The 27,664-nt window shown below is 56.9% G+C and overlaps 1 protein-coding gene across 4 annotated transcripts in view; it reads right to left on the bottom strand.

Moving 5' to 3' along the window:
• Positions 1–704: 704 nt before the first annotated feature.
• Positions 705–27,664, bottom strand: part of EVI5L (ecotropic viral integration site 5 like) — a 32,422-nt gene continuing 5,462 nt past the window's right edge. The window contains exons 2-20 of one of the 4 annotated variants that reach the window (XM_070792904.1): positions 18,467–18,650; positions 17,013–17,202; positions 16,458–16,682; positions 16,302–16,376; positions 15,584–15,709; positions 14,289–14,432; positions 14,060–14,149; positions 12,822–12,919; positions 12,674–12,734; positions 9,639–9,692; positions 8,780–8,812; positions 7,616–7,756; positions 4,633–4,761; positions 3,215–3,355; positions 2,980–3,135; positions 2,747–2,893; positions 2,573–2,668; positions 2,394–2,489; positions 705–2,220 (exon numbers count right to left, since the gene is read on the bottom strand). In XM_070792904.1, the coding sequence (XP_070649005.1) occupies positions 1,936–2,220; positions 2,394–2,489; positions 2,573–2,668; positions 2,747–2,893; positions 2,980–3,135; positions 3,215–3,355; positions 4,633–4,761; positions 7,616–7,756; positions 8,780–8,812; positions 9,639–9,692; positions 12,674–12,734; positions 12,822–12,919; positions 14,060–14,149; positions 14,289–14,432; positions 15,584–15,709; positions 16,302–16,376; positions 16,458–16,682; positions 17,013–17,202; positions 18,467–18,603 (2,424 nt within the window). In that variant the 5' untranslated portion in view covers positions 18,604–18,650 and the 3' untranslated portion in view covers positions 705–1,935. The remainder of the gene's footprint in view (positions 2,221–2,393; positions 2,490–2,572; positions 2,669–2,746; positions 2,894–2,979; positions 3,136–3,214; positions 3,356–4,632; positions 4,762–7,615; positions 7,757–8,779; positions 8,813–9,638; positions 9,693–12,673; positions 12,735–12,821; positions 12,920–14,059; positions 14,150–14,288; positions 14,433–15,583; positions 15,710–16,301; positions 16,377–16,457; positions 16,683–17,012; positions 17,203–18,466; positions 18,651–27,664) is intronic. The other 3 variants (XM_070792905.1, XM_070792908.1, XM_070792906.1) reach the window with 3 other exon arrangements.

Genomic DNA, 27,664 nt, shown 5'->3' with positions numbered 1-27,664 from the left:
CTCCTGTTCCTTCTTCACAGATCTCACATGTCTCCTGCTGATCCCTCCACATCTCACCCTTATGCTTCTGCCCTTGGAGATGCACTCCCCCCACCCCCACCTCCTCCAAGAAACCTTCCCTGATCTCCCTACACATTCATCTAGGCACTCACCATTCTTAGCGCAGACTTATCCCTCACCGCGCCCCCCCAGTGTCTGTCTCCTCCACTGCACTTGGGACCCCTCAGAACCAGAATCAGAGCAGAAAACCCTAAAGGCCTCAGGAAGTACATGCCGAATGGAGGAAAGTAGATCCTGAATCCTCCTGAGGCCCCAAGCCCAAGCCCCTTCATTCTTCATGACTCTCAAGGGAGGCCCTGGCTGAATTGCCCTGGTGGAAAATCATGGCCCACTCTCCCCATGTCCAGAGCCATCCTCCTGAAAATGCCTGCTCTAAGGGTGCATCTGACCTGTTCCTCCAATACCAACCTATCTCTTCCTACCCCCACACTTAATGTTCACATGCATGGTGTGAACTTTGCTCTTCCACTCTGCACCCCGTCCTGGGCAGCCTCTTTGGGCCCCTGCTGGCCTGCTGTGACCTGTGCCTCTGGTTCTCTTAGACAGTGGGAGGCTCCCAAGGGCATAGACAGCCTCCTCCCTTCCCCGCTGCTTCACAAGGGGCCAGGGACCCCCAGGCCTGCCCCGCTCAGCGCCCCTTGTCGTGACTGTGTAAATACACTTTATTTTCCATCTTTCCCGCCTGGGCGACATGTGGAGTGTGAACAGGCAGTGTGCAAAATGGTGGTGGGCAGTGCGGGGGGCATGTGGGTGAGCCCCTGGGATGCCCACCCTGGTCCCCAGGCTTTGTAACACTGAGTGGGCGACCGGGAAGGGGGGACTGAGCATGGATCCCCACCCCAGGAAGCGCCAGGGGGACTCTTTGTGATGCTGTTCTAGGCTCCAGGAGCACCGAGAAGGTCAGCCCGGGGGTCATGAGGTCCCGGGGGGGGTCGGGTCTGGGGGCATCGTTGGACTTTGGCACCGTTCTTGGCTCTGACTCAGCAGAGACCACGGGACCACTGTGAGCAGGTAGGGGGGGCACTCAGCCAGGAGGCCTCCTCCCCTGGGGCTGGATGGTGGGGCTAGGGATACAGAGGAGGAAGGGACTTGGAGGCTGGGGACCCCCTGGAGAGGAGGCTAGCCTGCATGAGGAGCCCCTCTCCCCCCGTCACTGGCCAAGCTGGGGTGATGGGACTGCCACAGAGGAAGAGGTGGGGTGCTGGGGAAGGGGAGGTGTCTCCACTTCCTTACAGCTGCTCTGGCCCCTAGGAAGTAGGGACAGATACTGCCCAGGCCCTGGCTGGTTCCAGTTGGCCACTCACACCCTGGCAGCCCTGCACTCAGTAGGAGGGACTTTGGTTTCTGTTGCAGGGGCCACAATGCCTGCAACCAGGCAGGGAAGCCCTGCCTGGCCATCTGTCTCCAGAGGCCAAGGATCCCCAGGGCCTTCATGGGTGGTAAAGTCCGGCCTACAGGGGCACCTTCCTCCTCAGGCCTGCCCCAGAGCCTGGGCCCTTCCCAGCAGGGCCGCTCTTGTCCCAGGAGGAGGCCGGCTAGGAGGGGCAGCTTCCGTTGGTGCAGTCCTGGGACCCTTGGGTCGTCCTGGCCCTGGCTGTTAAGAGGGGCAGACCTTCCAGGTAAATGGGCCGAGAAGGGAACGGACCAAGATGGGTAAACACTGCTGGGGAGGGTGGGTCTGCCAGGGCACTGTGAGGATCCCCAGCCTCCGGCCCTGCCCTCTGTGCCCGGTTGTGCGCTGGGCCTGGCCCTCTGGGTGGGTGAAACTGCCGAGGGCGTGGAGTCTGTGAAAAGCTGGCGCCGACGCAGGAGCGGGCTGGCGGCGGCCTACCCCCTTACCCCCGCGCCCTGGCTCCGAGCACGCGTGGCACGGCCTCAGTTGTCCAGGCCCTGGCTGTAGGGCGCGGCCAGCTCATCGGCGTCGCTGTCGGAGCTGCCCTCACTGTCCTTGGCCGGCCGCTCCAGCCGGCGGAAGAAGCGCGCGTCGCGCGGGGACAGCGGGTAGAGCGCGTCCTGCAGCGCGGCGCCAACGCCCACGCCCACGCCCAGCAGCTCCTCGTCGGACGACGGTAGCGAGTCCTCGTCCAGGTGCCGCGCCAGGCCCAGCCCGTCGAAGGCCAGCGGGTCCTCAAAGGGCGGCGGGCCCTTCAGCAGCCGCACCTGGGGCGGGGGGTTGGGGTGAGGTGGGACCCGCGCGCTGGAGGCGTGCATCGATGTCCCCATGGATGGAGTCCGGCCGCCGGGCCCTCCTCCTCTCCCGCTCCCCGAAACGCCGACGCCCGGCCCATCACTGGTCGCGGCCACCAGGGCTCTCACGCCCCGCCCGCGCTCACCTCGGCCTTCAGCTCCTCGATCTGGTCCTTGAGCTCGCGGATGTACTGCGACGAGTCCGAGTGGTTCAGCTGGCCCTGGATGCGGCCCTCCTCTCTCTGAGGGCGGGCCGTGCCAGTCAGCACGGGGTCCGGTCCCCGAGCCAGTCCGCAGCGCGCCCCGCCCTGGCCTCACCGCTCACCTGGATCTCCAGCTCCGCAATGCGCTGCCGCATCTCGGCCACCGCCGCCATGCTGTCCGCCTCCCGCAGGCGCACGGCCATCACCTCCTCCTTGCTCTGGGGGCGGGGGTGGGGGAAAAGGGGTCAAGGGGCGCGGCAGGGCTTAGGGGATAGGGGGAGTGGGGGTGCGGGCACCTTGCACTCAGCCTCAGCCTGCTTGCGGCGGCTCTCGCTGAGCTGCGTCTGCAGCCCCTTGTTCTGTGCCGCCAGGTACTGCAGCTTCTCTTGCAGCGCCGCGCGCTCAGCCTCCACACGGTTCAGCAGGTTGCGGTGGATGTGGTCCTGGGGGCGGATGGGCGGGGGTCAAGGCCTTGCCGAGGGCCCGACCCCGGGCGCCGGATTCCCTCCCTGGGCCGGCCTCGGCCCACCTGCGTCTCGAGCTCCACTACGCGCTGCCGCAGCTCTCGACCCTCGGCCAGCGCCTGGGCCTCTCGCAGCCGCACGCTCATCAGCTCGTCCTGCAGCTCGCCCAGGACCAGCTTCCGCGGGGACTCCTTCCAGCGGCCACCGCGGGACAGGTGGGCCTGCGGGGAGAGGTCGGCGGTCGGCCTGCGCCCGGGGCCCAAGGCCGCTTCGACCCCCTGGAACGAGGCCCGCCCTCACCTGCCAGGTGTCCGAGAGCTCCTGCAGCTGCAGCTTCAGCTCCCGTGCCGAGGCCACTGCCTCACCCTCCCGAACCTTGAGCGCCTTCAGCTCCTCCTGAAGCCGAGCCACGTTGTTCTCGTCGGGCAGCGAGTTGTTCCTCTGCGGGGAGAGGAGCGCTCAGAGCTGCCCGCAGGCCTCACTCCCCGGCCCCCTCCTCTGGGCTTCACCACTGGCAGCCGGGCTGGGAGAGGGTGCACCCTGGACGCCCGGATGCCCAGGGGAATGAGGAGGAGGCCCCAGGGGAGGAGACCCCACCCTCGCAGCCCCTGCTGGAAATCCTGGTCTGTAAAGCCGGCTGTAGTAACAGCACCTGCTCTCTCAGGGGGCTGGTCCAGGGCAACCCCCACACCACACGTGATTGTTGATAACACCAGGAGGGCAGCGAGGCCAGGTGCTCCTCACCTGGGAATCTGAGATCCTCGCCCTCCCAGCCCAGACCTGGCCCAGCAGAAGCTGAGCAGATGGCAGGTTTCGGCATTGTCCCTGGGGACAGAGGGCCGGCCTAGGCCCTATCCTGGCCTCCCAAGGGCTCAGAGATGAGATTTGTGCTCCAGCCTCTTGGACCAAAAGCCAACTCGCTGAGGAGGTTCTCGCTGCCTCTTGTCTGGGAGTTGGAGGGAGGGTGGTGGAACTTCTGGACCCACATTTCCCTCTGATGTAGAGAGGAGAGAGGAAAGCCCAGTCTGGGTAGTGGGTCAACAGGGACTGTGAGGCCAATGGCCCCATGCAAGGCTGTGGCAGAGACACCCCACCTAGGAGGACACCCCAAACTGCAGCTTGAAGCTGGGGGGGGCGTGGCTTCTGCTAGTGGGTGAGTACTGCCCTCTGGTGGCCAGGGCATTTCCCTTCTGGCGGCTCAAGGGAATTGAGACAATAACCAGGGTAGAAGGAACTGGGAAGGTACCAAGAGGCCTGGTGCTCCCTGCAGGGCTGCAGGTGGGAGAAGGCGGCCCCCTGGGTGGTGGGGCTGTGGAGGGGAGCAGCCTTGATGGGCCTGCGCCTTCCCTTCCCCCTGGAGCTCAGGGCCTGAGGGGGACATACACAGGCAGGATGGGCTGTCCAGGGGGCCCATGACAGCTACTGTGCTGCTGGCCTGATGTCTGGCATATGAGGGCAGGCGTGGCTCTCACGGAGTCGTGCTGCTGCTGTGTGTGTGTGTGTGTGTGTGTGTGTGTGCGCCTCCGGGGCTTGAGTGGTACATACCGTGCTGTGGAGACTATGGGGGAGGAGGCAGGGGAAGGGCTCTGACTCCAGGGCCTGGCCCTCAGGTCCCTGGGGCTGCCCCCCTTATCCTTGGCAAGGGCCCAGTGGTCACCTCCCAGGGGCGCCCTTACTGCCCCGTCTCCAGGGTGCCCCCAGCGGCCACCCAGTCGCACCTTCTCCATGTCCAGAACCTTGTCCTGCATCTCCCGAAGGGCCCCCAGGGTCTCGGTCTCCCGAAGCCGTGACTGCTCCAGCTCCGTCTCCAGGTGGGCCACAAAGTCCTCGGTGAGGCGCGGGTTATCCTGGGGGCAGGCAGAGAGCTGTGCTGGGCGACAGGCTGTGGCCAGAGGTGGGCAGCTTTCCTGCCAGCCAGGTGAGGGCCCAGGCCTGGTCCCACCTCTTCCACCCCCATGGCCAGGAGTGGGGGCTTAGGTTGTGGGTGGAGAGGAGGGCAAGGAGAAAGCCCATATCCCCTGGAAGGGCAGAACACCACGGGGGCCCTGATGCTTTGTCTTGGGGTCCTGGGGACACCACACATGGCCTCAGGAGGCCCCCTGAGGTACACCAATGATTGGTTCACAGGATCACTGGGGTGAGTATGCAGAACGAGTTCTCTGGGCGCTGCTTCCTGCTGTGTGGTCTGTGGCCTGACCACACCATGGGGGTTGTGAGGGGCAGATGGGGAAAGAGTTGGCTGAGACCACTTTCTTGGTCAGTGTCCAGGGGCTTCTCAGAGGTACCTGGGAGTCCCAGGGGTGATGGGTGGGCCCCATACAGAAGACCTCGACAGTGAGGGAGGAAGCCCCTGGGGTCGGAGCACAGCCTGCATCTTGCTGCCTGGGTGGCCTGGCAGGGCAGTTCTCTGGCAAGTTGCCCCAGCCACCCTGCTCCTCAGCTGCCCCACCCCCTGCTTCCCCACTGACCAGGTCTTATTTATGGGGCCCTCCTGCCTAACTGCCCAGGTCTGCTTGCTACCCTTGACCACTGGGGGTCTCTGAAGTCCAGGGGTGTGGGTGGCTCTCTCTCGGCCCAGATGGGCTCTGGGCCCCGTGGCAGCTCTGCCCGGCTGCATCTCTTCCAGGGGCCCCACCAGCATCTCCCACACTCCCTCCCGGCCTCCCTCTGCCTTGCAATGACCTCCCTGCCTCACCCAGCTCTGCAGCAGGCCTAAGGGCAGGAGCCCTGAGGGGGCAGGTGAATGTCTCTCCAACTGGCCTGATGGAGGGCATTGTGCCATGGGTAGGGTTAGCCCAGCCTCAGCTTCCCCACTGGCCTGGCTGCTTTAAAGCCAGGTGGGGCTATAGCACTTGAACTTGAGCCAGAGGTGGATGCGGGTCAGCAATAGTGAAGTTCTGCCCCTCTGTCCCCAGGAGCAGAGGGTCAACACGTAGGGGAGGGATTCTCCTCAGCCAATGACCATTCCTTCTATTCACCCTTTCTCAAGCACCCTGTGGTTTCTCCACATCAGGGACCCTCACCTCACTGCCAGGCCCTGCTGGTTCAGCCCTGGGGTATGGGGAGCCGACAGCGCCCTTCCCTGCCCCTCAGGGCCTGTGCTCAGTCATACCTGCTGAGTTTGGAGGCCACAGCTGCCAGTGTGTTACCACATCAGGAAGGCAGCTGCTGGGTGTGGCTGGAGGAGAGTTCTGGAAGCCTTCTTTGGGAGAAGTGGACTCTGCCATGCTTCAGCTCATGGGCTCTCCACCACCCACCTGAGTTCATGACTCCAAAACAGACTTGGGCTGCCCCCACCTCATCTCCAACCCATTAGCTCAGGGTGGCGGGCACAGACCAGACCCTCTTCTGAGGGCAAGGTGTTGGGCACTGGAGGGGGTTACCCTCCCTCACCCCAGCTCCTACCATGCATGGCTGCCTACCCACCCCCTGAGGAAGCCCTGAAACTGAGCTCCCCTCCCGAGTGTATGATTAACCTCTCTATCCCCCAAAACTTTATTGCCTTTCCTGTGCCTCCCTTGAGTTTCAAAGAAAATGGCGGGCTGAAACCAAGCAGGATCCCGTGGGCCCTCCTGGGTACAAAAGCCCTTCCGTGTCCCTGTTTCTTGTTTGTAGAAAAAGGCTGTAGTCTCCAAGACCTCTGCTGAGTTCCAGAAAGCAGCCTCAGGCAGTAAATGATGAGGATCATAGAGTCCCAGGATGCCTAGGCCCTCCTGAAGGAGTAGAGATAACTACTTGACATGGGTCTTTGAGTTCTTCTGCAGAAATTAAGAGCCCCAGCCAGGTGGAGCATGGTGACTACACACTGACCAGCAGCACCAGACCCCAGACTGGTTGTAGCAAGAGGGTTGATGATGACTGAGGTTCCCTAAACATGACCCTGTTTCCTCACCACCAACCAATCAGAAGAAGGTCCACGAGCTGACCCTGTGTCCTTGGACCCTTTCCTCTGGCACTGTCTTAAAAAAAGACCCTGCCTAGAGGCTTCCCTGGGGGTCCAGTGGCTAAGACTCCACATTCCCAATGCAGGGGGCTTGGGTTTGATCGCTGGTTGGGGACCCAGATGCCACATTCCACCACTAAGAGTTCACATGCTGCAACTAGAGATCCCACGTGCTGCAGTGAAGACGGAAGGTCCCGAGTGCCACTACCAAGACCTGATTCAGCCAGATAAATAAATGAAAATACTAAAAAATCCCCTGCTGAAAAGGCATCAGGGACTTTCTGGGTTCTTTTGAGCATGAGCTGCCCTTTCTCCTTGTTTGCAGAAGATGCTGTGGTTTCCTTCACCACAAGCCGTGTTGGTAGCTGGTTTTGCTGCATGTCAGATGAGTGGACCTAGGTTTGGTTTGGTAACAGCCCAACAGCCCTTCAGACCCTGGGGAGACATCAAGGCTCCCCCAAGGAATCACAGATCTATCAGTGGAGGGCGGGGTCCCTGCAGGGACAGTTGGGGGATGGGTGGAGGCTGACTGTCTTGCCCTCAGTGTGGTAATATGGTAGGCCGGATGCCCCACTGCGGGGTGGGAAAGGGAAACCACAGGATCGCCCCGGGTGTGGGGCTGGAGGAGACTCTGGGTCCCCTGTCCCCAAGGAAGGAACAGGAGGGCCAGGGCTGATTGGGGCCAGGTGCCCCAGAGCTCTGCAGGCAGCCAGGCATAGGGCGTGGCCTGGCCCTGGGCCCCGCCACCGGCCTGGTACCTGCTGCTCCTGCAGCTGCCGTATGGTGCTCTGCGCCTTCTGCAGGTCTTCGGCTGCCGAGCTACACTGCTGCCTCACCACAGCCAGTTCCCGCTTGATGACGTAGTTCTCCTCTGCCTCCTGTGCGCGTGTCACCTGCCCCTGAGGACAGCGAGGATGAGGTGCCGTGACTCTCTGCTCACACCCCCAGCTCTGCCTGGGGCCTGCCAGTGGGGAGGCCCAGAGAGGGTGGAGGCGGGGTGGGAGGAGGAGGACCTCCCACACTCAAGAGCCTGGGATGGGGTGCCCCCTAGGGCCTGGGGATGTTGGGGGGGCAGGCAGGAACAGGAACCAGGAGGAACCTGGAGGAACAGACCCACCCGGGACCCAGGCTCTGGCTTGCAGCCTCTGTCCCAGGTAAGGAGAAATAAGTCCTTGTCCACTTAGGGTGGACAGCACAGCAGAGGCCAGGCTCTGCTGGGAATGACGGGGATCTGGGGACAGCCGAGGGCCAGGAGGCTCAGGACGGGCTCCTGGGGGCCAGGCTGGGGGGTACACCTCTCCCCCAATCTTCTTCAGTCCTGGCCCCCAGAGTTCCACCTGCCCAAGACTAAGACTCCCCAGCCTCATCCCCTCAACCCCCAATTTAGGCCCCCCATTCCAGGCTCAGAGCCACCAGGTGGTGAGGCAGGAGCTTCCAGAGAAAGCCATTCAGGATGAGGCAGCAGCAGAAGCAGGCGAGTGAGAGAAGAGGACAGGCCTTGCAGGTTGGAGCAGAGAAGAGCGTGAGGGGCCATAAGGGGTAGGGGAGTGTGTGTGTGTGTGTGTGTGTGTGTGTGTTGGGGTGGCTCAGCTGTGCACACACCAACCAGGGCCTGTTGCTAATGTAGCCTCAGGGTCCCCACCCTTATCCCTACCAGGGTCCCCTGGAGAGAGGAAACCTGTGCATTGCGTGCACGCTCACACGCGCCCACAGGCACCAGGCCTTCACACGCATGCCCCCTCCCCCAGAGGGAAGCCTCTGTCTCCTGGAGAAGCGGTCCCCAGCCGCCCCCATGCACAGCGCCAGGCCTGCCCCCTCCCCCCTCCTCCCCCAAGGGATGGCAGCGGCCAGGGCAGAGGTGTCTGGTGGTCATGTGTGGGCACTGGGAAGAAGTGGGAGAGGGAGAGGAAAAGCTACAGTACCTGTATTAACCTATCAGCCAGAGCAGCGCTCTCCTACCCGGCGGAGGGGTTCCGAGCGACAGGGGGAGGAGGCAGAGCAGAAGGCGCGGGGACAGGAGAGGGGAGACAGACAAGAACCACATGTCACTAACGCGGTGGGCTATCTCTAGAAGCGGGAGAGAGGAGTGAGACCGGAGAACCAGAGAACCAGCAGGAGAGGGCCGGGAGGAAGACCAAAGCCAGAGCAAGCTCCGTCCTGGGGAGGAGTCTGTGTGTGAATAGGGGGTGGGGGCAGGGTCACCCATGGGAGCTGCGGGGCTGGGGCCTCACCTGAAGAGGGTTGGCGGGGGAGCCCTGGGCCCCGTGAGTGCAGTTTTAATTTGGAGGCAGAAAAAGACTCAAGGCTTTGGGCCAAGGACAAATTCCACCTGCGGTCAGTAGTGGGTCAAGTGAGACTGAGCAGGGAGCTGGAAGTTGAGAGCCCCCGTCTCTACTCTCATATTTAAAAACAGGTTGGGGGCAAGGGTCAAGGCTATGGCACCCCCTCCATGGTGCACAGCCACCCTGTTCTCCTTTCTTTTGTCAAAGCAGCCCACACCCAGGCAGCCCGGGAGGGCGCCAGACCCAAATGGATTTCTGTGTTTGCAGTTAATGGGGTTATAACTCAGTCCCCCTTCAGGCAAAGCTTCCCCTTGGTCCCCAATTTACACAGCAGCCGAAGTCTCAGGGAAACACATGGTGGGGCCTGTGGGATTTATGGTGGGAGTTTAGGGTGGGGTCGTGCCTGGGGCAGGAGGCTGGCTGGCCGGCCCTCCGGCTGCTAGGTCCTGCTCAGGACTGGGAGGGTTTGGTGCTACAGGCTGGCGGCTGCACCCCTCACCTTTTCCAGGGTCTCGATCCGCTGCTTCAGGAGCCGGTTCTCCGTCCGAAGCCTCTGTAGTGGGGGGAAGAGGGAAGAGTGCGTCAGAGCCCCATGTCCTGCTCCTGTGCACCCAGAAGTCTGTCCCCTTGGAGCCAGGCCATCTTCAGGCAGGAGGGCACCAGCGTTTAATGGTCCAAGTTAGTGATTCCATAAAACAGTCAAGGCCAATTCTCATTTGGAATGGCCCACTAGGTATTTAAAAAAAAAAAAACAAACAAATCTTGGTTCAGGAAAACCAATGTGATGGCTTGGGTGGATATGCACTGTGTGAGGGGGTATGGAGGGGGCAGTCAGCACCCGTGTCCTCCTGTGGAGTCGCCTTGGGCCTGTCAAGGGCAGAGCCTTCTGTGTTCTGGGGGAAGCTGCTGGCAGACAGTCCCCACCCCTCACGGCTTGGATTTGAGCCCCAGGGCTTAGAGGACAGACTTGGAGTCTAGGTCCAGGAAAGGAAAGGGGTCTTGCGAACGTGCGTGCTGTTGATGACTACATTTCTGCGTCCCTTTGAGAACCAGCTGCGCCCGACAGTTGTCACCGTTGCCCCCACCCCCTCTAATTTTCAAGGCAGTCTTCCTTCCACCTTCCATGCTGTGCTGGTGGTTTTGGTGGGGGTACTCGTGGTTGTAGGTTTCCCCGCAGCCTTCTGGGAAGCGGGGGAGGTTGACATCCGCCTCACCCCTAGTTTCTACCCCCGAGTCCTTTAAGCAGTGGGTACAGAAATCGTTTCCATCAGCAGGTCAGCGAGAGTCCTGCTTCCCTGTGTATCACACAGGACATTCTTCCGGAGAGAAGAAGGTGATGGAAACATGCAGAACACACCCTGGAAGCAGCTATGTCAGAGAGGATCACAGACTTGATTGATGGGCGCTGACTCATGTCAAGAGAAACTGAGTTGGAGGCAGGCAGGGTCTTGCCGGAGGCTCCTGGCTTGCCGGAGTCAGAGCTGTTGCAGGCCTGGGTCTCTGTCCGTCACAGGAATCCAGAACCAGAGTCCTGACCCCTGACCCCTGGGTTCTGTCTACTTTCTGGCCTCAACGCACGGATGGCCAAGCTCAGCCATCCTTGGAGGAGCTGAGTGTGCTGACCACACCTCACCTTGCTCCTCTTCCTCCCAGGAGAAAACCCGATAGGGTGTGAACAAGGACTGTGGGGGCCTACGTACTAATCACAGTACTGAAAAGTTTTTTGTTCTGTATTTTTGATACTTTGATATCCTGCTGCCTTGCTAATCCCGGTGATACTGCTGCTCCTAGGACTAGTTAATTCCTAGGGACAGTAGACAGCATGCCTGCTGGTCTGCCTTCTACACACTAAGCGGTCACACCCCTGCCTACCTCCCTTACCTCTCACACACAAACCATTATTTCCCATGCCCTCAATTGTCCCAGGACAGGTGGTGACCACTCCTATAGGCCAGAGCCCTGGAAATTATTCAAACCAGCCAATCTTGACTCTCTTGAACCTGCCTACACACCCTCTTGAACCCTGACCCAACCCTTCCCATGGAAATCCCAGCATGGGCTCTGGCCCAGGCTTTTCTCCTGCCCTGCCCTGATGCTTCCCCATGTGGCCCTGCACACACAGCAGAGGTGCGCCCCTCTGGGAACTGTGAGTAACAAACTGTCCTTCTAAAGGCGGTTGTCTGTGTTTGTCACCTCACTGTACTTGATGAAAACAAATCTCAGGTTTGCTTTAAAACAGGCAAAAGGTGAAAGAGCACAGGGCAGGGACAAGGGAGAAGGCATCTGTCCTGCCCTGCCCTTGGGGGTGCTCAGGCTTGTCTTGTGGGACATTTCCAGGCTGGACATGTGGTCTGAGGGTCTGCTGCATCCCTCCCTACTGCTGAGCCCTCCTGGCCACCAGGTGAGAGCATGCCCTTGTCTGCATGAGCAAGACACATGTACATGTTTGGACTGGTGCATCAGTAATGCTGCCATTCCTGAGAAAGGGAGATGCTTAAAAGTTTAGGACACAGAATTGTTTCTCAGAAAACCTACCAACAGGGCCAGGACAATAAGGTCCTCTTTCCCCACTCAGATATGGGCAGCAGGTAACCTGGATTATCATCTAGGTTCTGTTTCTGTCTTTTGAGAGGAAGTTGGGATGATGGTGGTGGTTCATAATAATAATTTGAACAGTAGAGCAAGTGTCATCCCCATTTTGCAGAAGGGGACACTGAGGCTCAGAGAGGTGCATTCACGTTCCTGGCAGGTCACCCAGCTGGTTTGTAGTAGAGCTGAGATTTGAACTCTGGTCTGTGGGACGCCAGGCCCAGGCACTGTGGGAATCTGTCCCTGAAGAAGACAGAGCCAGGCTGTGTTGGGGTTTGCATCTGTGTCTGACCCCCACCCCCACTGGACTGGGGGCCCTCAGTCTCTGCCATGATTCTGGCACATAGTAGGTGCCTGCTAGATCCCTGTGGAGAGATAACCAAGATCACATCTGGAGGGTCAAAAGCAGAGGGAAGGAGATGGAAGGGAGTCTGTGTATAGAGGCTCTGCATGCCCAGGAAAGCCCCTCTGATATTGTGACCTACCAGGAATATATATTTGGTCTTCATCTCTGGTCCTGGCACAGCACTCCTAAAACCCTGGGAATTTTCTTAGAAAGGAATCAAGGTGTCACTTGTTATGTTAATGAGGTGACTTTTGGAAATCCCCCAGGTCACCTAAGCATGGGGCTGGTAGCCAGGTGACCAGATCCTGTGATGAGAGGGTTGGAACTTTCTGCCTGACCTCAGGGAAGGGAGAGGGCTGGGAGTTGAATCTCCGGGCCCAGGGAACTGTCCACCTGTTAAACCATGTCCCCAGTTCAGGGGGTGGGGGTGGCTCTCACTCTGTGTGGCCTGGTGGTGAGTGAAAGGGCAGCTGGGCCAAGGGATCACCCCTTGAGGCCATGGGACACCCTGCTGTGTGGCCCATGCTGGGTGGGGCCACCCTCATCAGGGGGCTTCCGGGGCATCCTGCCCCAGCCTGGCCCATCCCACCTGAACTCACCTTGATCTCAATCTGCTCCTCCATCTCCTTGCTCTTCATGGCCGCATACTCCTTCTCCAGCCTGCAGAGAGAGGGGAGGGCCGATGTGCTCACTGTCCCACTCTCAGGGACCCCCCTACTGCCTGCACCCCGGATGCCCGCTACTGACCTCTTCATCTTCTTGGGGTTGTACTTGACCTGGTAAGCCTTGAGGATCAGCTTATCTGGACAGCTGTCGAACTGATGGGGGATCACTCTCTGGAAGTACTGTGGGGACATGGGTGGTCACTGACATGTGGGCCCTGACCACCTGGGGCCACCCAAGCCCGTGGGAGGCCCTGCTTCCCTGGAGGAGGGGCCTGGGCATGCCAGAAGTGTCAGCCAGAGCCCGTTGGCCTGGGGCCTTGCATGGCCTGGCCCTCTGTGGGCGCTCCATCAGTGTATGTGGATCGAATGAGCAAGTATGAGAAGCAGGAATTGTGAGAAGGAGCTGCCTGTGGCCAGGACTTCTGTCTGCAGGAGAAGCAGGCTTCAGGAACTCCTGAGGGGGAAGGCTGGGGTGGGGTCTGAGAAGAGGGTCCTTCATGGCGGGGGCAGGGGGAGCCATGCCGCTGACCCAGGGCAGTGAAAAGAGATGGAAGAGGTTGAAGGATCAGGGTGGCAGGGAGGAAGCTGAAAGAAGGAGCCCTTGGGGGCCTGCCTGCTCGCCCAGGGCCCCTGGGGCCTCCACGCAGAGTTTAAGCGCACGCTGCCGGTGGACATAGCTTTCTGCGGCTTGGGACTGGGCTGGGCTCCACAGCCCAGCTGGCCCCCTCTGGCAGCTGCGGACAATGGGTGCCCGTGTTCGTGAACACAACTGTGGCCTTTGTGCATTCTTCCCCAAACCACCAGCTGGAGAACACTGGGAGGGGGCAGGGGCCTGCATGATGGGGACATGGCAGTGAGAAGCAGGCTGGCCTCTCTCCGCAGGCAGGGCAGCTAGCCGGGGCAGGCAAGGGGAGGGTCAGCCCCAGACCCTCACTCCCTCCTGGGCCTTCGTCTGACCTAGTTGCTGGGGCTGAAACCACACCCAAGGCCTCCAGGTGTGGCTAGTATTGCTATTTGTCACATTAGGCTCTAGGGGACCTGGAGCTGGGGGCAGGTGAAGGGGGGTGGACTTCCGGGCTTGGCATTCTTCTCTCCCTGCTGCCAGGCTGCTGGCCCTGGCCCAACTCTGGCAGAGCTGGGGGCTCCTCAGGCACTGCCCCCGCCTCAGCCCTGGCCCTTCAGGGAGATCTTAGGGGGCAGAGATGATAGGAAAGGATCAGGGCACTCAGGAAGTCCAGGGTCTCCCCATCTTTCAGGAAGGGTTCACTTGCCCAGGTGCCCCTGCTGGGGGCAAACCCACCACCCTGGACCCCTGCCCACCTGGGACATCCCCTCCATGTCCAGCTGCATCAGCTCCGTCTGGTTCACCTGCAGCAGGGCGAGGCCCACCCGGAAGATGATCTCCAGGCCCTGCAAAGGCAGCGGGGGCAGTGCATCTCCAGTTCTGCTTTCCCAGGGGCCTCTGAGCCCTCCCTGAGCCCTGGGATCATTTCCAGTGGGGACCTGAGTCACTCCATCCAGAGTGCCCAGGAGAAGAAGGGGTCCTTACCTCGTACATGAAGATGTCAAAGACACGGGTGGCAACGGGCAGTGGGAAGGTGGTGAGGAAGAGTGTGAGGAACCAGGACGAGGCATACATGGACGTGTGGAAGCTCTGGGAGCGGAAGTGGGTGTTCAGGTCCGGGAGCTGCTCCTGGGGTCAGGGAGGAGGCCAGACACCATGAGGAGGGTGCTGGGCACAGCAGTCCACACCCTCAGGTTCCCTCTACCCGGAAGTGCCTGCATCTTCAGGGAGCCTTCCCTGACTTACCCTGGGCAGCCCCCCTGCCACACTGTCCCTGGGTGGGGCAGAAGCACCCCAGAGCTCTGAGCAGCACGAGGGGGGACCCAGGCAGGGACAGCAGGCGGCCCAGCTTCCCGGGGAGGCTCACCACCACCCCCAACAATGCTCTACATTTTGTGCCCAGACATGCTTAAGGGATGTTTGATTGGCCTGAACTTTAGACAGCTGGAAAGTGACAGAAACTGGGGAAACTGAGGCTGGAGATGTTAGGAGGCCCTGCTGGTCCTTCACAGGAAGAACGGACCCTTGGCTGTCCCCTGGCCTGCCCTGGGCCTCCTCTGGACTCAGGGACTCTCTGGTGGTGGCCAGCTACTTTGCCACGGGAGCTCTCGGCTCTTTCTCTGTGGCCCTGGGCCACCTGCTGGCTGGCATTTCCGGTCCCCTTGACCGACAGCACCTCCTGGTCCTCCAGGCCTGAGGAGCGGGCTTTCACAACCAGAGGCATCCTGCCCACTGGTGCCCAGCCACACAGCTCCACCTGCAACCGGCTTCCGGAGCAGGCCAGAGTGCGTGTGTGTGTGTGTGTGTGTGTGTGTGTGTGTGTGTGTGTGTGTACACCGGTGCTGTCTGCCAGCCAGGAGCGGGCCCTGCGGGGGCTACTATTTATAAATAGGCGGCTACAGCTCTCTAGTAATCAGCAAAGGCAGGCAGACAACACTTTCCCCCTTCCACCACACTGGGGAGCAGATAGAAAGGGACAGTGTGGGGGTGTGTCTGAGGCAGGCCAACCTCTCCATCCTGGCCTGAATGACTCTGGGAACCCTGAGTTCTGAGAAGCCCCCACTGTAAGGACTGGCCCCTGAAGCATCCTTCAGGCAGTGCTCCACAGCCCCCTGGGGAGTAGGACCCCTTTCTGCCCTGGTATGTCTGGGTGGGTTCTCAGGCCTGGAATTTTCAGTCGAAGAGACTCCCTGGGAGGGCCAAGGTCAGCACCCGTGAGTGTGGGCTGGCAGGGTATGGGGGGGCAGAGTGGGTGGGCATGACCACCTGGGCCTGCTCACCTGTAGCATGTATTCAAATTGGTAGATGCAGAGCCCCAGCTCGGCCATGCTGGGCTTGAAGAGCTCTCGTAGGCGGTACTCCTGCATCAGCCGCACGAACACACAGAAGGCCTCCTCCTCGGGCATCTGGGGGCAGGGGGTGTCTCTGAGTGGGGGTAGCATGGGAGGGGGTGCCTGCTGCTCTTCTCCTGACTTTGCTTGTTTCTGCTGTTTACTTTGACTGAACACAGATGGTGCCAGGCTGCCTGGACCCCCATGGCAAACCTCCGGTCAATAAAGTCCCCGTTTCACTGATGGGAAGCATCTAGAGGCTGAAGTCGCGAGCCCAAGGCCGCCTGGCAAGAAACAGTGGAGCTGGGACTTGAACCCCAGAGCCCACGGTGGAGGCAGCCTCTCGTCCAGTCCCCACCATTCTCCCCTCCTGAGCCTGCCAGAGCCTCCACAGGAAACCCCCAGCCCCATAAACACTGCACTGGCCAAACCAAGTCTCCCACCTGGGTTCCTCATCTGACCCTGGCAGGTGACCGAGCAGGATGGGATAGTGGTCAGGACCAGCTGCCAGCCTTCTGTGCTTGGTTGGGAGACTGTCAGAGGTCACAGGCGGGCAGGGGGAAGCTCTGACCCCAGGCCTACACTGATGGAGGGAACACTTGCTTCTGTCCACCTCCGACAGAGGTGGGGACCGACAGAGCGGGCTGGGCTAGCCCAGGCCACCTACCTGCATGAGCAGCAGGCCCACGATGAAGGCACTGCCCTGGCAGTAGCCCACCTCCCGGTCCACCAGCGAGTAGGCCTGCACGGGAACGCACGGGAGTCAGGGCGGGGTCCCACCGGGCTGGCAACCACAGGGCATCTCTCCAGGGCCAGGGCTCACCTTCATGACATTGAAGAGGACCTCCTGGCCTAGGCTGTCCTGGCCCTTGAAGAACTCGTGCTCTGGGTAGGTGCGGGCGATGTCCCTGCGGATGAGCTTCTCGCAGGGGGACGACATCTTGAGCAGCTCTGAGTACTGGTTCTTAACCGGCATGTCTGTGGCACTGCACAGGAGCTGCCAGACGATGGCCCGGAAGTGGTGTGGGATGCCCTTGCGGATCAGCTCCTGGAGACCGGTCAGAGGGGGAGCGGAAGACCGGGCTGGATCCAGTCCCAGAGTGGCCTCCCCAGGGCCGTCCAGCCGGGCCTTGGAGATGGGGCCTGTCCACGCCTCCCCGGAGGCCCAGAGAGCTTGGCTAAGCCACCTCATGGCACAGAGTGCCACAGTGCTCCAGCCTGTCACGGAGCACACGGGTGGGAAGCAGGTGGGGGTGTCTGGGAGGCCAGCCCCGCCCACTCTCCCTCCTCCCCACCCTCCACCAGGCACACCTCCAGCCCTGGACCTTGCCCGCCCCCAGCCACTGACCAGCCTGCCCCGGGCCCACAGTCCCCCCACCTTCAGCAGCTTCTCCTTCCGGCGTCGCCACTCCTCCCACTCGTTGGCTATCCGGCCCCACAGAATCCACGTGTCCTCCTCCAGGTGGCTCAGGTTGGAGGAGGCTGAGGAGCTGGACACCAGCGAGGAGCCACTGTTCCGCCGGGAGCCATTCATGGAGCGCATGGACTTGGAGTCGGCCTCCAGCAGCCTAGGTGGGCAGGCAGGGGGTGAGGGGTGGCTGCAGGTACTTCCAGCCCCAGCTCTTGGACCCCAGAGAGCCCAGCCCCTCCTCCCTAGGGTCCCAGATTGGGTCTTAGTTGTTCTTCCTGCATGGCACTTGCTGTGTGACCTTGGCTGGTGCTCTAACCTCTCTGAGCCCTGGTTTTGATCCTGGGTCCCTGGAGAGGCTGCCATGCATGTGTCCCACTTTGTGCCCTGGGCTGAGAAGCTTGGGGATCAGCTCATTTAGTCCCGAGGGGCAGGCTTTGTTAAGATGTGTTTACAGATGAGGTACAGAGAGGGTGAGTGGCTAGCTGGGGGCCCACGGCTCACAAGAGGCTGCATTAACCAGCTGTTTCTGATGCTCTGACATCTGGGGCCTCCCTGACCCTGGAGGGATAGCCCCTCCCAGGCCTAGCAGATCGGCAGAAATGGTTACAGACTTGCTTGTCAGTGCACCTATCATATGCAAACCAACCAATCCAGAGTCCACAAACCAACCACCTCTGTTAGGTGCTAGCACTCAGGGCCACTGTCCTCTGCCCTAATTACCCAGGGCCGGATACTAGACTAATAGGCCCAGACCCTGTGCCCCAGCTTGCTGAAGTTACTCAGACTAGCCAGTCCTAACCCTGATTACACTGCCTCACCACTCCTGGCGGAAACCACAATAAAAGCTCTCACCTACATTTTTCTCACTCCCTCTGCCTCCTGACTGGTCCTGGTGCTTCCCCGGGTGGCCCTACAGGGTTCGTGGTGCGCTGTGCCCCTCCTCTTGGAATCTGTGAGTAACAAACTGTCTTTTTTTTTTGGCCTCACCACATGGCATGCAGGATCTTAGTTCCCCAACCAGGGATTGAACCCAAGCTCAGCATTCTAAATGCTGACCAGGGAAGTCCCCAGACTTCCTGGGGTCATCTCCTGATCTGCTGGCCTCGACTTCCTGGCATAATAATAAAACCCACACTTTAAAACAGGGGCTGAGCCAGAGAAGAAGATTGGGAAGGGCCAGTTCCAGAGTCAGAAGCTTTACGCTTTCCTACAACAAAGGCCTGAAAGTGCAGGCGGGGCTCACTGGGCCCTGATCCCATGATCTTCTCATCTGAATGGGAGAACGTCTGTTGGGAGGTGATGGCAAATGCTAGCCTCAGTGGAAGTGTTACTTGGCCTAGGACTCTGAGTGCAGGGGACACCCAGGAGCTTCCGTTTGGGGCCCAGGCTGTACCCACCTGGTCCCCCAGGGACCAACTCACCGGTTCTGCTCTTCAAGCTTGGCCAGCAGCTCCAGCTCATCGGGGCTGAGGTTCTCGGAGTCAGAGGTGGGGGAGCAGGTGGGGGCTGACAGGGCCTCCTGGGATGAGGAGTCGGGGCTCAGAGTGGGGCTCGCCATGGCGGTCAGGCTCCTCAGCTGTGAGCAGGGTCAGGTCACAGAACTGTCTGGGGACCAGAGATGCGTGATCAGCACTGGGAGGGGTGCCCGCCCTGTCCTGCTGGCTCTGGACCAGTGAGCCTGCTGATCACCTGAGACATCTCCTCACCCCAGGCTTCCCACCTTGGGTCTGTCCACTTGGTCACCCCTTGTCCCAGGCACCCCGGTCCAGTTGCTAGCTCCTTCTGCTCCAGGTGCTGGCTACTAGGCTCCCCACTTTTATGGTACAGACGCCAGCGAGGAGTAAGGAGGGCCACGGCCAGGGCCTGTGCTATTCTGCTCTCCCTGGGCATGGACACCAACTCTCAGCAGACACCCCTGAGTCTTCAGCAGGGCTAGGGGCCAAGGCTGCTTGTTACTCAGGGCCCCTGCCAGGACCTGCAGACGTCCCTGCTCTGGTGCCTGTTCTAGTCAGCCTTGGTCCCTGTCCCCAGCTGTGGTCTGACCTGAGAGCCCTGCCTCAGCATCCGACCTGCCCTGTCTCATCAACCAGAGTGGGCTGCTGGCACAGCCAGAAAGCAATTATTCTCTACTGTTAATTGTCTGGTGCTGCCAATGGCCAGAAGAGCCAACTCTTCCTGGGCTGGGAAGCCAGGGGCACGTCCAAGTGCTGGGAATCTGTGCTCTGGCGGCCGCAGAGCGAGGCACAGGCTCTGGTCGGTGTCCTGATCTTGGCCTGCCATGTACCAGGTTGATGCTGGCCCATCTCTGCTGTTCTGCCTGTGGAGGGTGTGATCCCACCCTCCTGGGAGCTTCAGGGACACTGGCATCTCCCCTCTGCCAGCCCCAGGAGAGGTGGCTCAGCACTATGCCAAAAACAGAGGCTCTGGACTCAAATGGACCAGCGTCTGAAGTGAGGCTCCCTTGGACCCCAGTGAGGGTTCGGACAGCTCAACCACAGAGGGGCTCTTGGCCAGTTTCTGGAGAAGGGGCATCTTGTCCCCTAGGTGGCAGCAGGACAGTGACAGGACAAAAACATAGCTGCCTGGCACCCTCAGGTCACTGGGCACCTTCCCACAGCCCAAGTTCAGCCCCCTACCAACACCTGCAAGCCCACAGGTCGGTGGGACTTGACCCTGGCCATGCACTTGATTCTAGTCTCCTTTCCCAGGGCTGTCATGGGGTGGAAGGGGGACACCATTTTTCTTTCACCTCGTAGGGGTGCCCAGAACTCTCTCACCCCAGGACTCTGTGGCTCCCCAGGGAACTGGTTCTCCCTCTGGCCCCCGAGGGCCCCCCGAGTTGGGTGGGCACCAAGGGCTCTAGCTTTAGTGAGCAGTACAAACTTGAGGTGATGGCTCCCCTCAGAACCGGAAGAACTTTTCCTCCCATTGCCTGGCCCGGGGACCACCTGCCTTGAAGACCAAGCCACATACACCTCCAAGCCAGGAGCTGATCATTCCTGAGAGAGGGACCGTGGGGGCCGCTTGGGGCTTCCCGCAGAGTCAGTCTGTGGCTGCGGGACAGAGATGGGCTGCGGACAAGAAGTGCTGACTTGGAAGGCTCTCTGTGGGCAGGCAGGGGCAGGAAAGGCTGTGTGGGTTTCCTGACATCAGGACTGGGGTGGGAGAGGAGAGGTGGAGAGAAGGATCAGAGCCCTGGAAGCACAGCTGGATTTGAGGAGGCATGTGGGGCTCGGGGACAAAGGCCACATGTGGCTGGGGCTGGGGCCCACTGTTTCCCTGCTGTGCCCAGGGGAACCCTAATCTCAGAAGTGCATTGCCTTCCCCCACCCTACCCCCACTACCCAACACCCTGGCCTGAAAAGAGCCCAGTGGTTCAGCTCTGGGTTTCTGATGAAAAGAAACAACTCGGGCCATCTGCTCGCAGAGTTTGCTCAGATACTTATCACATATTAATGTGTATTTCACACAAGAAATAAACCTGATCCCATACTCAGTGCTGAAATGTGCGGTCTGAGAGGTGGGATCTTCCAATCCCTCAGGCACTTTCTCTTGACTCACCCCCAACTCTTTAAACACTGTGCAGCCTGAAAGCTGATGCACGCACATTACTTCACACTCACACACTCACATTTACCCACACTTCACACCCCACACACTCAGATCTATTCCCACTCACAAACCATCTCACATATCAATACACGGATACACTAATACACAGTCTTGCATGCTCATGCACACATGCTCTGAAACACACACAATCGCACGCCTACACACTCAGATACACATTCACACGCTATCTTACACCCACACACCCCTTTGCCCACACACGCACACATACACACTCACACACACCCTTCCTGCACTGACCAAGGCTCCCCATGCCTGAATCCAGTAGACAGGAATGGATGCGGGCTCTCTGCCCTCGGAGCTCTGTGAGGAGGCCTGTCTCCCACCCCCCTCTATTCCGAGCACCTGGACTCTTATTGGCTCAGCCTCTCCTCCCCTGGCACTTACTGGGTGTTGTCTGAGGGCCTGCACTGTCCTAGGGACAGGGATGTGGAGTGGAACCAGGTGAATGAGCCCCCACCTCCTCAGGGCATATGCAGCCGTCCCACCCTTTGCTGGCTGGGCACAGAGACAGAGAGACAAGGCAGGTCCCCTCGAGTGCTGAGGAGCCACTAGCTTCTGAGATCCACACACAGACCGTCCAGGTCTGGGGTCCCAGCCTCTCAAGAGCTTCAACTTCAATGCCCTTTGTTTCTGCTCCACTGTGGCCACCCAAAGCAGGGTCCCGGCCTAAAGAGTGGGTGGTGGGCCACCTAACACAGCCTCTGCTGGCACCACTACCCTCCATGCCCCCAAACGCTGGCTGCATGGCTTTGGAGGCTGAGCCAAGCCAGAGGAGTGGGAGGAGACTGCTGGTGAGCTGGGGCCAGGGGTGGGGTGGGGCTGGTACAAAAAGGTCCAGATGCCAGGGTCCCTCTACCTCTCTTTTCTCCTCCTTTGCAGGAGCGTTTGGACACTGACAACCATGCTTCTTCCTCCTGATACTTTTTTTTTTTCTGTTAATATAATTTTTTCCCATGCCATGTGACTTGTGGGATCTTAGTTCCCTGACCAGGGATGGAACCCGTGCCCACTACACTAGGAGCTTGGAGTCTTAACCACTGGGCCACCAGGGAAATCCCCTACACTTTCTCCTTCTCAAAGTCCACTCCCATATAGTTTTGAGACACTGGGCTCCTTGGCCTCCTGGGGCTCCCCCTCTGTCTCAGCCCAGCGAGAGGCCCCTTCTTCCACAGGCCTTGCCTTGGCCCTTATCCCTTCAGGCCCTTGGTGGTGGTGTTTTCAGGACTTAAATGAACAGAAAGGCTTGTCTGTGATTGTGACACCCATGTCCCTAGCTTTTCCCTTCTTTTTCCTCACCTCACCGAGGTGAGGACTGAAGACTGCTGGGCAAAGAGAGACACAGCCCCCTGCCCGCCCAGAGCATGTGGAACAGGGAGGAGAAGAGACTTAGAAATGATCACCCGAGCTTACTATGACTGATTGAGAGAAACCCATGGAATAAAAGATGAGGCACAGTGGAAATTAAAAGACTCTTTCTCCTTGGAAGGAAAGTTATGACAAACCTAGACAGCATAAAAAGCAAAGATATCATATTGCCCACAAAGGTGCGCATAGTCAAAGCTATGGTTTTTCCAGTAGTCATGGATGGATGTGAGAGTTGGCCCATAACAAAGGCTGAGCACTGAAGAATTGGTGCTTTCAAATTGTGGTGCTGGAGAAGACTCTTGAGAGTCCCTTGGACTGTAAGGAGATCAAACCAGTCAATCCTAAAGGAAATCAACCCTGAATATGTATTGGAAGGACTGATGCTGAAGCTGAAGCTCCAATACTTTGGCCACCTGATGCAAAGAATTGACTCATTGGAAAAGACCCTGATGCTGGGAAAGATTGAGGGCAGGAGGAGAAGGGGACAACAGAGGATGAGATGGTTGGATTGCATCACCAACACAATGGACATGAGTTTGAGCAAACTCTGGGAGACAGTGAAAGACAGCGGAGCCTAGTGTGCTGCACTCCTTGGGGTAGCAAAGATTAGGACATGATTTAGCGACTGAACAACAAGAGTGGAAAACAGTCTGGCAGTTCTTCAGAAAGGTAGACAGTTACCAATATGGGACTTTCCTGGTGGTCCAGTGACTAAGACTCCATGCTCCCAGTGCAGGGGACTGGGGTTTGGTCCCGATTTGGGGAACTAGATCCCACATGCTGCAACTAAAGATCCTTTATGATGCAACTGAAAAGATCCTGTGTGCTGCAACTAAGGCCCACCCAGTGCAGTCAAATAAATAAATAGGCTGTCTCTTAAAAAAAAAAAAAGTGTTAGCAATATGACCCAGCAATTCCACTTCTAGGAATTCTACCCAAGAGAACGGAAAATATACATCCACATGAAAACCTGTATACAATTGTTCACAATAGCCAGAAAGTGGAAACAACCCAAATGTCCATTGGTGGATGAATGGGTAAGTGAAATGTGGTCTATCTATATGACGGAATAGTATTCACCCATAAAAAGGAACAGACTTTTTCTGATGAACTCTTTCCTGGTAAATCCCCCCACCCCACCGCCCCCAGTATGCGGGCTCACTTTTCTCCCCTCTCTCTGAAAATATCTAACCCTACACCCCAGCCCAACACACACTTTTGGGTTTCTTTTGGCAGCACTGGATCTTTGCTGTGGCACATGAGTTTCTCTAGTTGAGGCTGACAGGCTCAGTAGCTGCAGCACACGGGCTTACCTGCACCAGGCATGTGGGATCTTAGTTCCCCCACCAGGGATTGAACCCACATCCCCTGCACTGGGAGGCAGATTCTGAACCACTGCAGTACCAGGGAAGTCCCCCGAGACACATTCTACAGCAATTCTTTGTATATCCACTGGCCTGCCCTACTGGGTCATAAACGTACTGGGGGCAAAAGCTTGTCTTCTTAATGTTTTAATCCAAGCCTCTAATGCAGCATCTGGCCGTTAGCAGGTACTCGATGTCTTTGCTGGATGAATCAAGAGAAAAGTCCCTCTGTCACTCAGCCAGGTGATCAAGGTCAACAGGATTAGTGATAAGTCACGTGGAGAGCATGTGCACTTAATATGCTGACATGAGAAGGGCCCTTCATCTCTGTGTTTTCCTCCCCAAGACTATGAGAAAATCATGTGACCAGTCCAGAGTAAGAGATGCTTTAGAGCATTGCTGACTAGTCCTCCTGAACTGTCAAAGTCATCAAAGACAAGGAAAGCCTAAGCAAGCTGTCCCAGATAAGAGAAGTTTCAGGAGATGTGATGACAAAATGTCCTGTGGGATCCAGGATGTGGTCCTAAGACAGAAAAAGGGAAAAGCTAAGGAAATCTGAATAAAATACGGACTTTAGTCAATCATGTGTGTGCCCAGGCGCTCAGTCGTGTCTGACTCTTTGTGACCCCATGGACTGCAGCCCTCCAGGCTCCTCTGTCCATTTTTCAGGCAAGAACACTAAGAGTAGGTTGCCAGTTTCCTACTCCAGGGAAAGTTTTGGGCTCAGGGATAGAAAACTGCATTTCTTGAATCTCCTGCATTTGCAGGTGAATTCTTTACCATGTTACCATCTAGTTAATTATAATGTATCAAAATTGGTCCAACAACACAAGAGAAGACTCTACACATGGACATCCAGATGACTGACACCGAAATCAGATTGACTATATTCTTTACAGCCAAAGATGGAAAAGCTCTATACAGTCAGCAAAAACAAGACTGGGAGCTGACTGTGGCTCAGATCATGAACTCCTTATTGCCAAATTCAGACTTAAATTGAAGAAAGTAGAGAAAACCACAAGACTATCCAGGTATGACCTAAATCAAATCCCTTACGATTATACAGTGGAAATAAGAAACAGATTTAAGGGACTAGATCTGATAGACAGAGTGCCTGATGAACTATGGATGGAGGTTCGTGACATTGTACAGAAGACAGGGATCAACACCATCCCCAAGAAAAAGAAATGCAAAAAGAAAAATGGCTGCCTGAGGAGGCCTTACAAATAGCTGTGAAAAGAAGAAGCCAAAAACAAAGGAGAAAAGGAAAGATATACCCATTTGAATGCAGAGTTCCAAAGAATAGCAAGGAGAGATAAGAAAGCCTTCATCAGTGATCAGTGCAAAGAAATACAGGAAAACAATAGAATGGGAAAGACTAGAGATCTCTTCAAGAAAATTAGAGATACCAAGGAAACATTTCATGCAAAGATGGGCACAATAAAGGACAGAAATGGTATGGACCTAACAGAGCAGAAGATATTAAGAAGAGGTGGCAAGAATACACAGAAAAACTACAAAAAAGATCTTCATGACCCAAATAATCACAATGGTGTGATCACTCACTCAGAGCCAGACATCCTGGAATGTGAAGTCAAGTGGGCCCTAGGAAGCATCACTAGGAACAAAGCTAGTGGAGGTGATGGAATTCCAGTTGAGCTATTTCAAATCCTAAAAGATGATGCTGTTAAAGTGCTGCACTCAATATGCCAGCAAATTTGGAAAACTCAGCAGCGGCCACAGGACTGGAAAAGGTCCGTTTTCATTCCAATCCCAAAGAAAGGCAATGCCAAAGAATGCCCAAACTACCACACAATTGCACTCATCTCACACACTAGTAAAGTGATGCTCAAAATTCTCCAAGCCAGGCTTCAGCAATACATGAACCATGAACTTCCTGATGTTCAAGCTGGTTTTAGAAAAGGCAGAGGAACCAGAGATCAAATTGTCAACATCCGCTGGATCATCAAGAAAGCAAGAGAGTTCCAGAAAAACATCTATTTCTGCTTTATTGACTATGCCAAAGCCTTTGACTGTGTGGATCACAATAAACTGTGGAAAATTCTGAAAGAGATGGGAATACCAGACCACCTGACCTGCCTATTGAGAAATCTGTATGCAGGTCAGGAAGCAACAGCTAGAACTGGACATGGAACAACAGACTGGTTCCAGATAGGAAAAGGAGTACATCAAGCCTGTATATTGTCACCCTGCTTATTTAACTTATATGCAGAGTACATCATGAGAAATGCTGGGCTGGATGAAGCATAAGCTGGACTCAAGATTTCCAGGAGAAATATCAATAACCTCAGATATGCAGATGACACCACCCTTATGGCAGAAAGTGAAGAACTAAAGAGCCTCTTGATGAAAGTGAAAGAGAGTGAATAAGTTGGCTTAAAGCTCAACATTCAGAAAACGAAGATCATGGCATCTGGTCCCATCACTTCATGGCAAATAGATGGAGAAACAGTGGTAACAGTGACTGACTTTATTTTTTAGGGCTCCAAAATCACTGCAGATGGTGACTGCAGCCATGAAATTAAAAGACGCTTACTCCTTGGAAGGAAAGTTATGATCAACCTAGATAGCATATTAAAAAACAGAGACATTACTTTGCCAACAAAAGTCTGTCTAATCAGGCTATGGTTTTTCCAGCAGTCATGTATGGATGTGAGAGTTGAACTGTAAAGAAAGCTGAGCACCGAAGAATTGATGCTTTTGAACTGTGGTGTTGGAGAAGACTCCTGAGAGTCCCTTGGACTGCAAGGAGATCCAACCAGTCTATCCTAAAGGAAATCAGTCCTTAGTGTTCATTGAAAGCACTGATGTTGAAGCTGAAACTCCAATACTTTGGTGACCTGATGCAAAGAGCTGACTCATTTGAAAAGATTGAAGGCAGGAGGAAAAGGGGATGACAGAGGATGAGATGGTTGGATGGCATCACAGACTCGATGGATATGAGTTTGAGTAGACTCCGGGAGTTGGTGATGAACAGGGAGGCCTGGCGTGCTGTGGTCCATGGGGTCACGAAGAGTCAGACACAACTGAGCAAGTGAACTGAACTGAATACTGGTCCATTCATTATAACAAACATAGCAGATAACGTTACTAATGCGGAAACTGGGTGTGGGTGTGGGCTCTGTGTGAGCACTTTGTGCTCTCTTAATTTCTCTGTAAACCTAAAACTGTTTTGAAAACGAAGTCTACTTTATTTTAAAATTTTATTATTTTTTGACTGTACCATGAGGCATGTGGGATCTTAGTTTCCAGACTAGGGATACAACTAGTGCCTCCTCCACTACAACTAGTGGAATTGTGGAGTCTTAACCACTGGACCAACCAGGGAAGTCCCTAAAGCCTATTTAAAAATTTTTTAAAAAGAGAGAGAGAAGGTTCTGTACCAGGGTAGACAGAAAAGTCCAGGATAGTGGTAATAAGTGAGAGGCCCCCTTGTGGGTAGAGTGTCACTCACAGGGTCTCCAGATGAGGCGCTAGGGGAAGGATTTACACTTGGAATTTCTTTTTTAAAATACTGAGTGACTCAAGTACTTTTTTTTTTTTTTTAATCACTTCATTTTGTTCTTTCATGCCACGCTACATGGCTTGAGGGATCTTAGTTCCCTGACCAGGGATCGAACCTGAGCCCTCAGCACTGAAAGCACGGAGTCTTAACCACCGGACCACCAGAGAATTCCCTGCACTTGGATTTCTGACTCTAGAGTCTTGACCCCAAGCTGATCTGCTGAGCTGCCACTCTCTGCATACTTTAGAAATAACTCACGTAAAACATGGAGTGCAGTGGGCACTCTGTAAATGAGTTACTCTTTTTCACCCGGGAGAGTGAGTGTGTGTGCTCCATCATTCTGAGGCAGGAAGAAAGACCCCATAGTCCCTTTAATTTTGTTTCCCTACCTGCTCTGCCTCTGCCCCCCAGCCCCCACCCCAGCTTCTTACCTCTGCAGTCCCCAGCCTTTTTGGCACCAGAGACTGATTTCATGGAAGACAGTGTTTCCATGGACCAGGGGTTCGGGGGGATGGTTTCAAGATGATTCAAGCACAGTACACTTATCATGCACTTTATTTCTAATCTAATGCTGCCACTGATTTGACAGGAAGTACTGGTCCCTGGCCTGGAGGTCCCCTGCTCTACCTCTAATGATTATAGGGACATAGAATCATTTCTGAACCTGAAGTCTTCAAAGATACCTGACTCCATCTACCCAGCCTGATGGACTGTCAGGTGAGCCACACAGA

The sequence above is a fragment of the Bos indicus genome, chromosome 7, assembly GCF_029378745.1.
Source record: "Bos indicus isolate NIAB-ARS_2022 breed Sahiwal x Tharparkar chromosome 7, NIAB-ARS_B.indTharparkar_mat_pri_1.0, whole genome shotgun sequence".
Classification (NCBI taxonomy): Eukaryota; Metazoa; Chordata; class Mammalia; order Artiodactyla; family Bovidae; genus Bos; species Bos indicus.
This window is presented reverse-complemented; position numbering and strand designations above follow the sequence as displayed.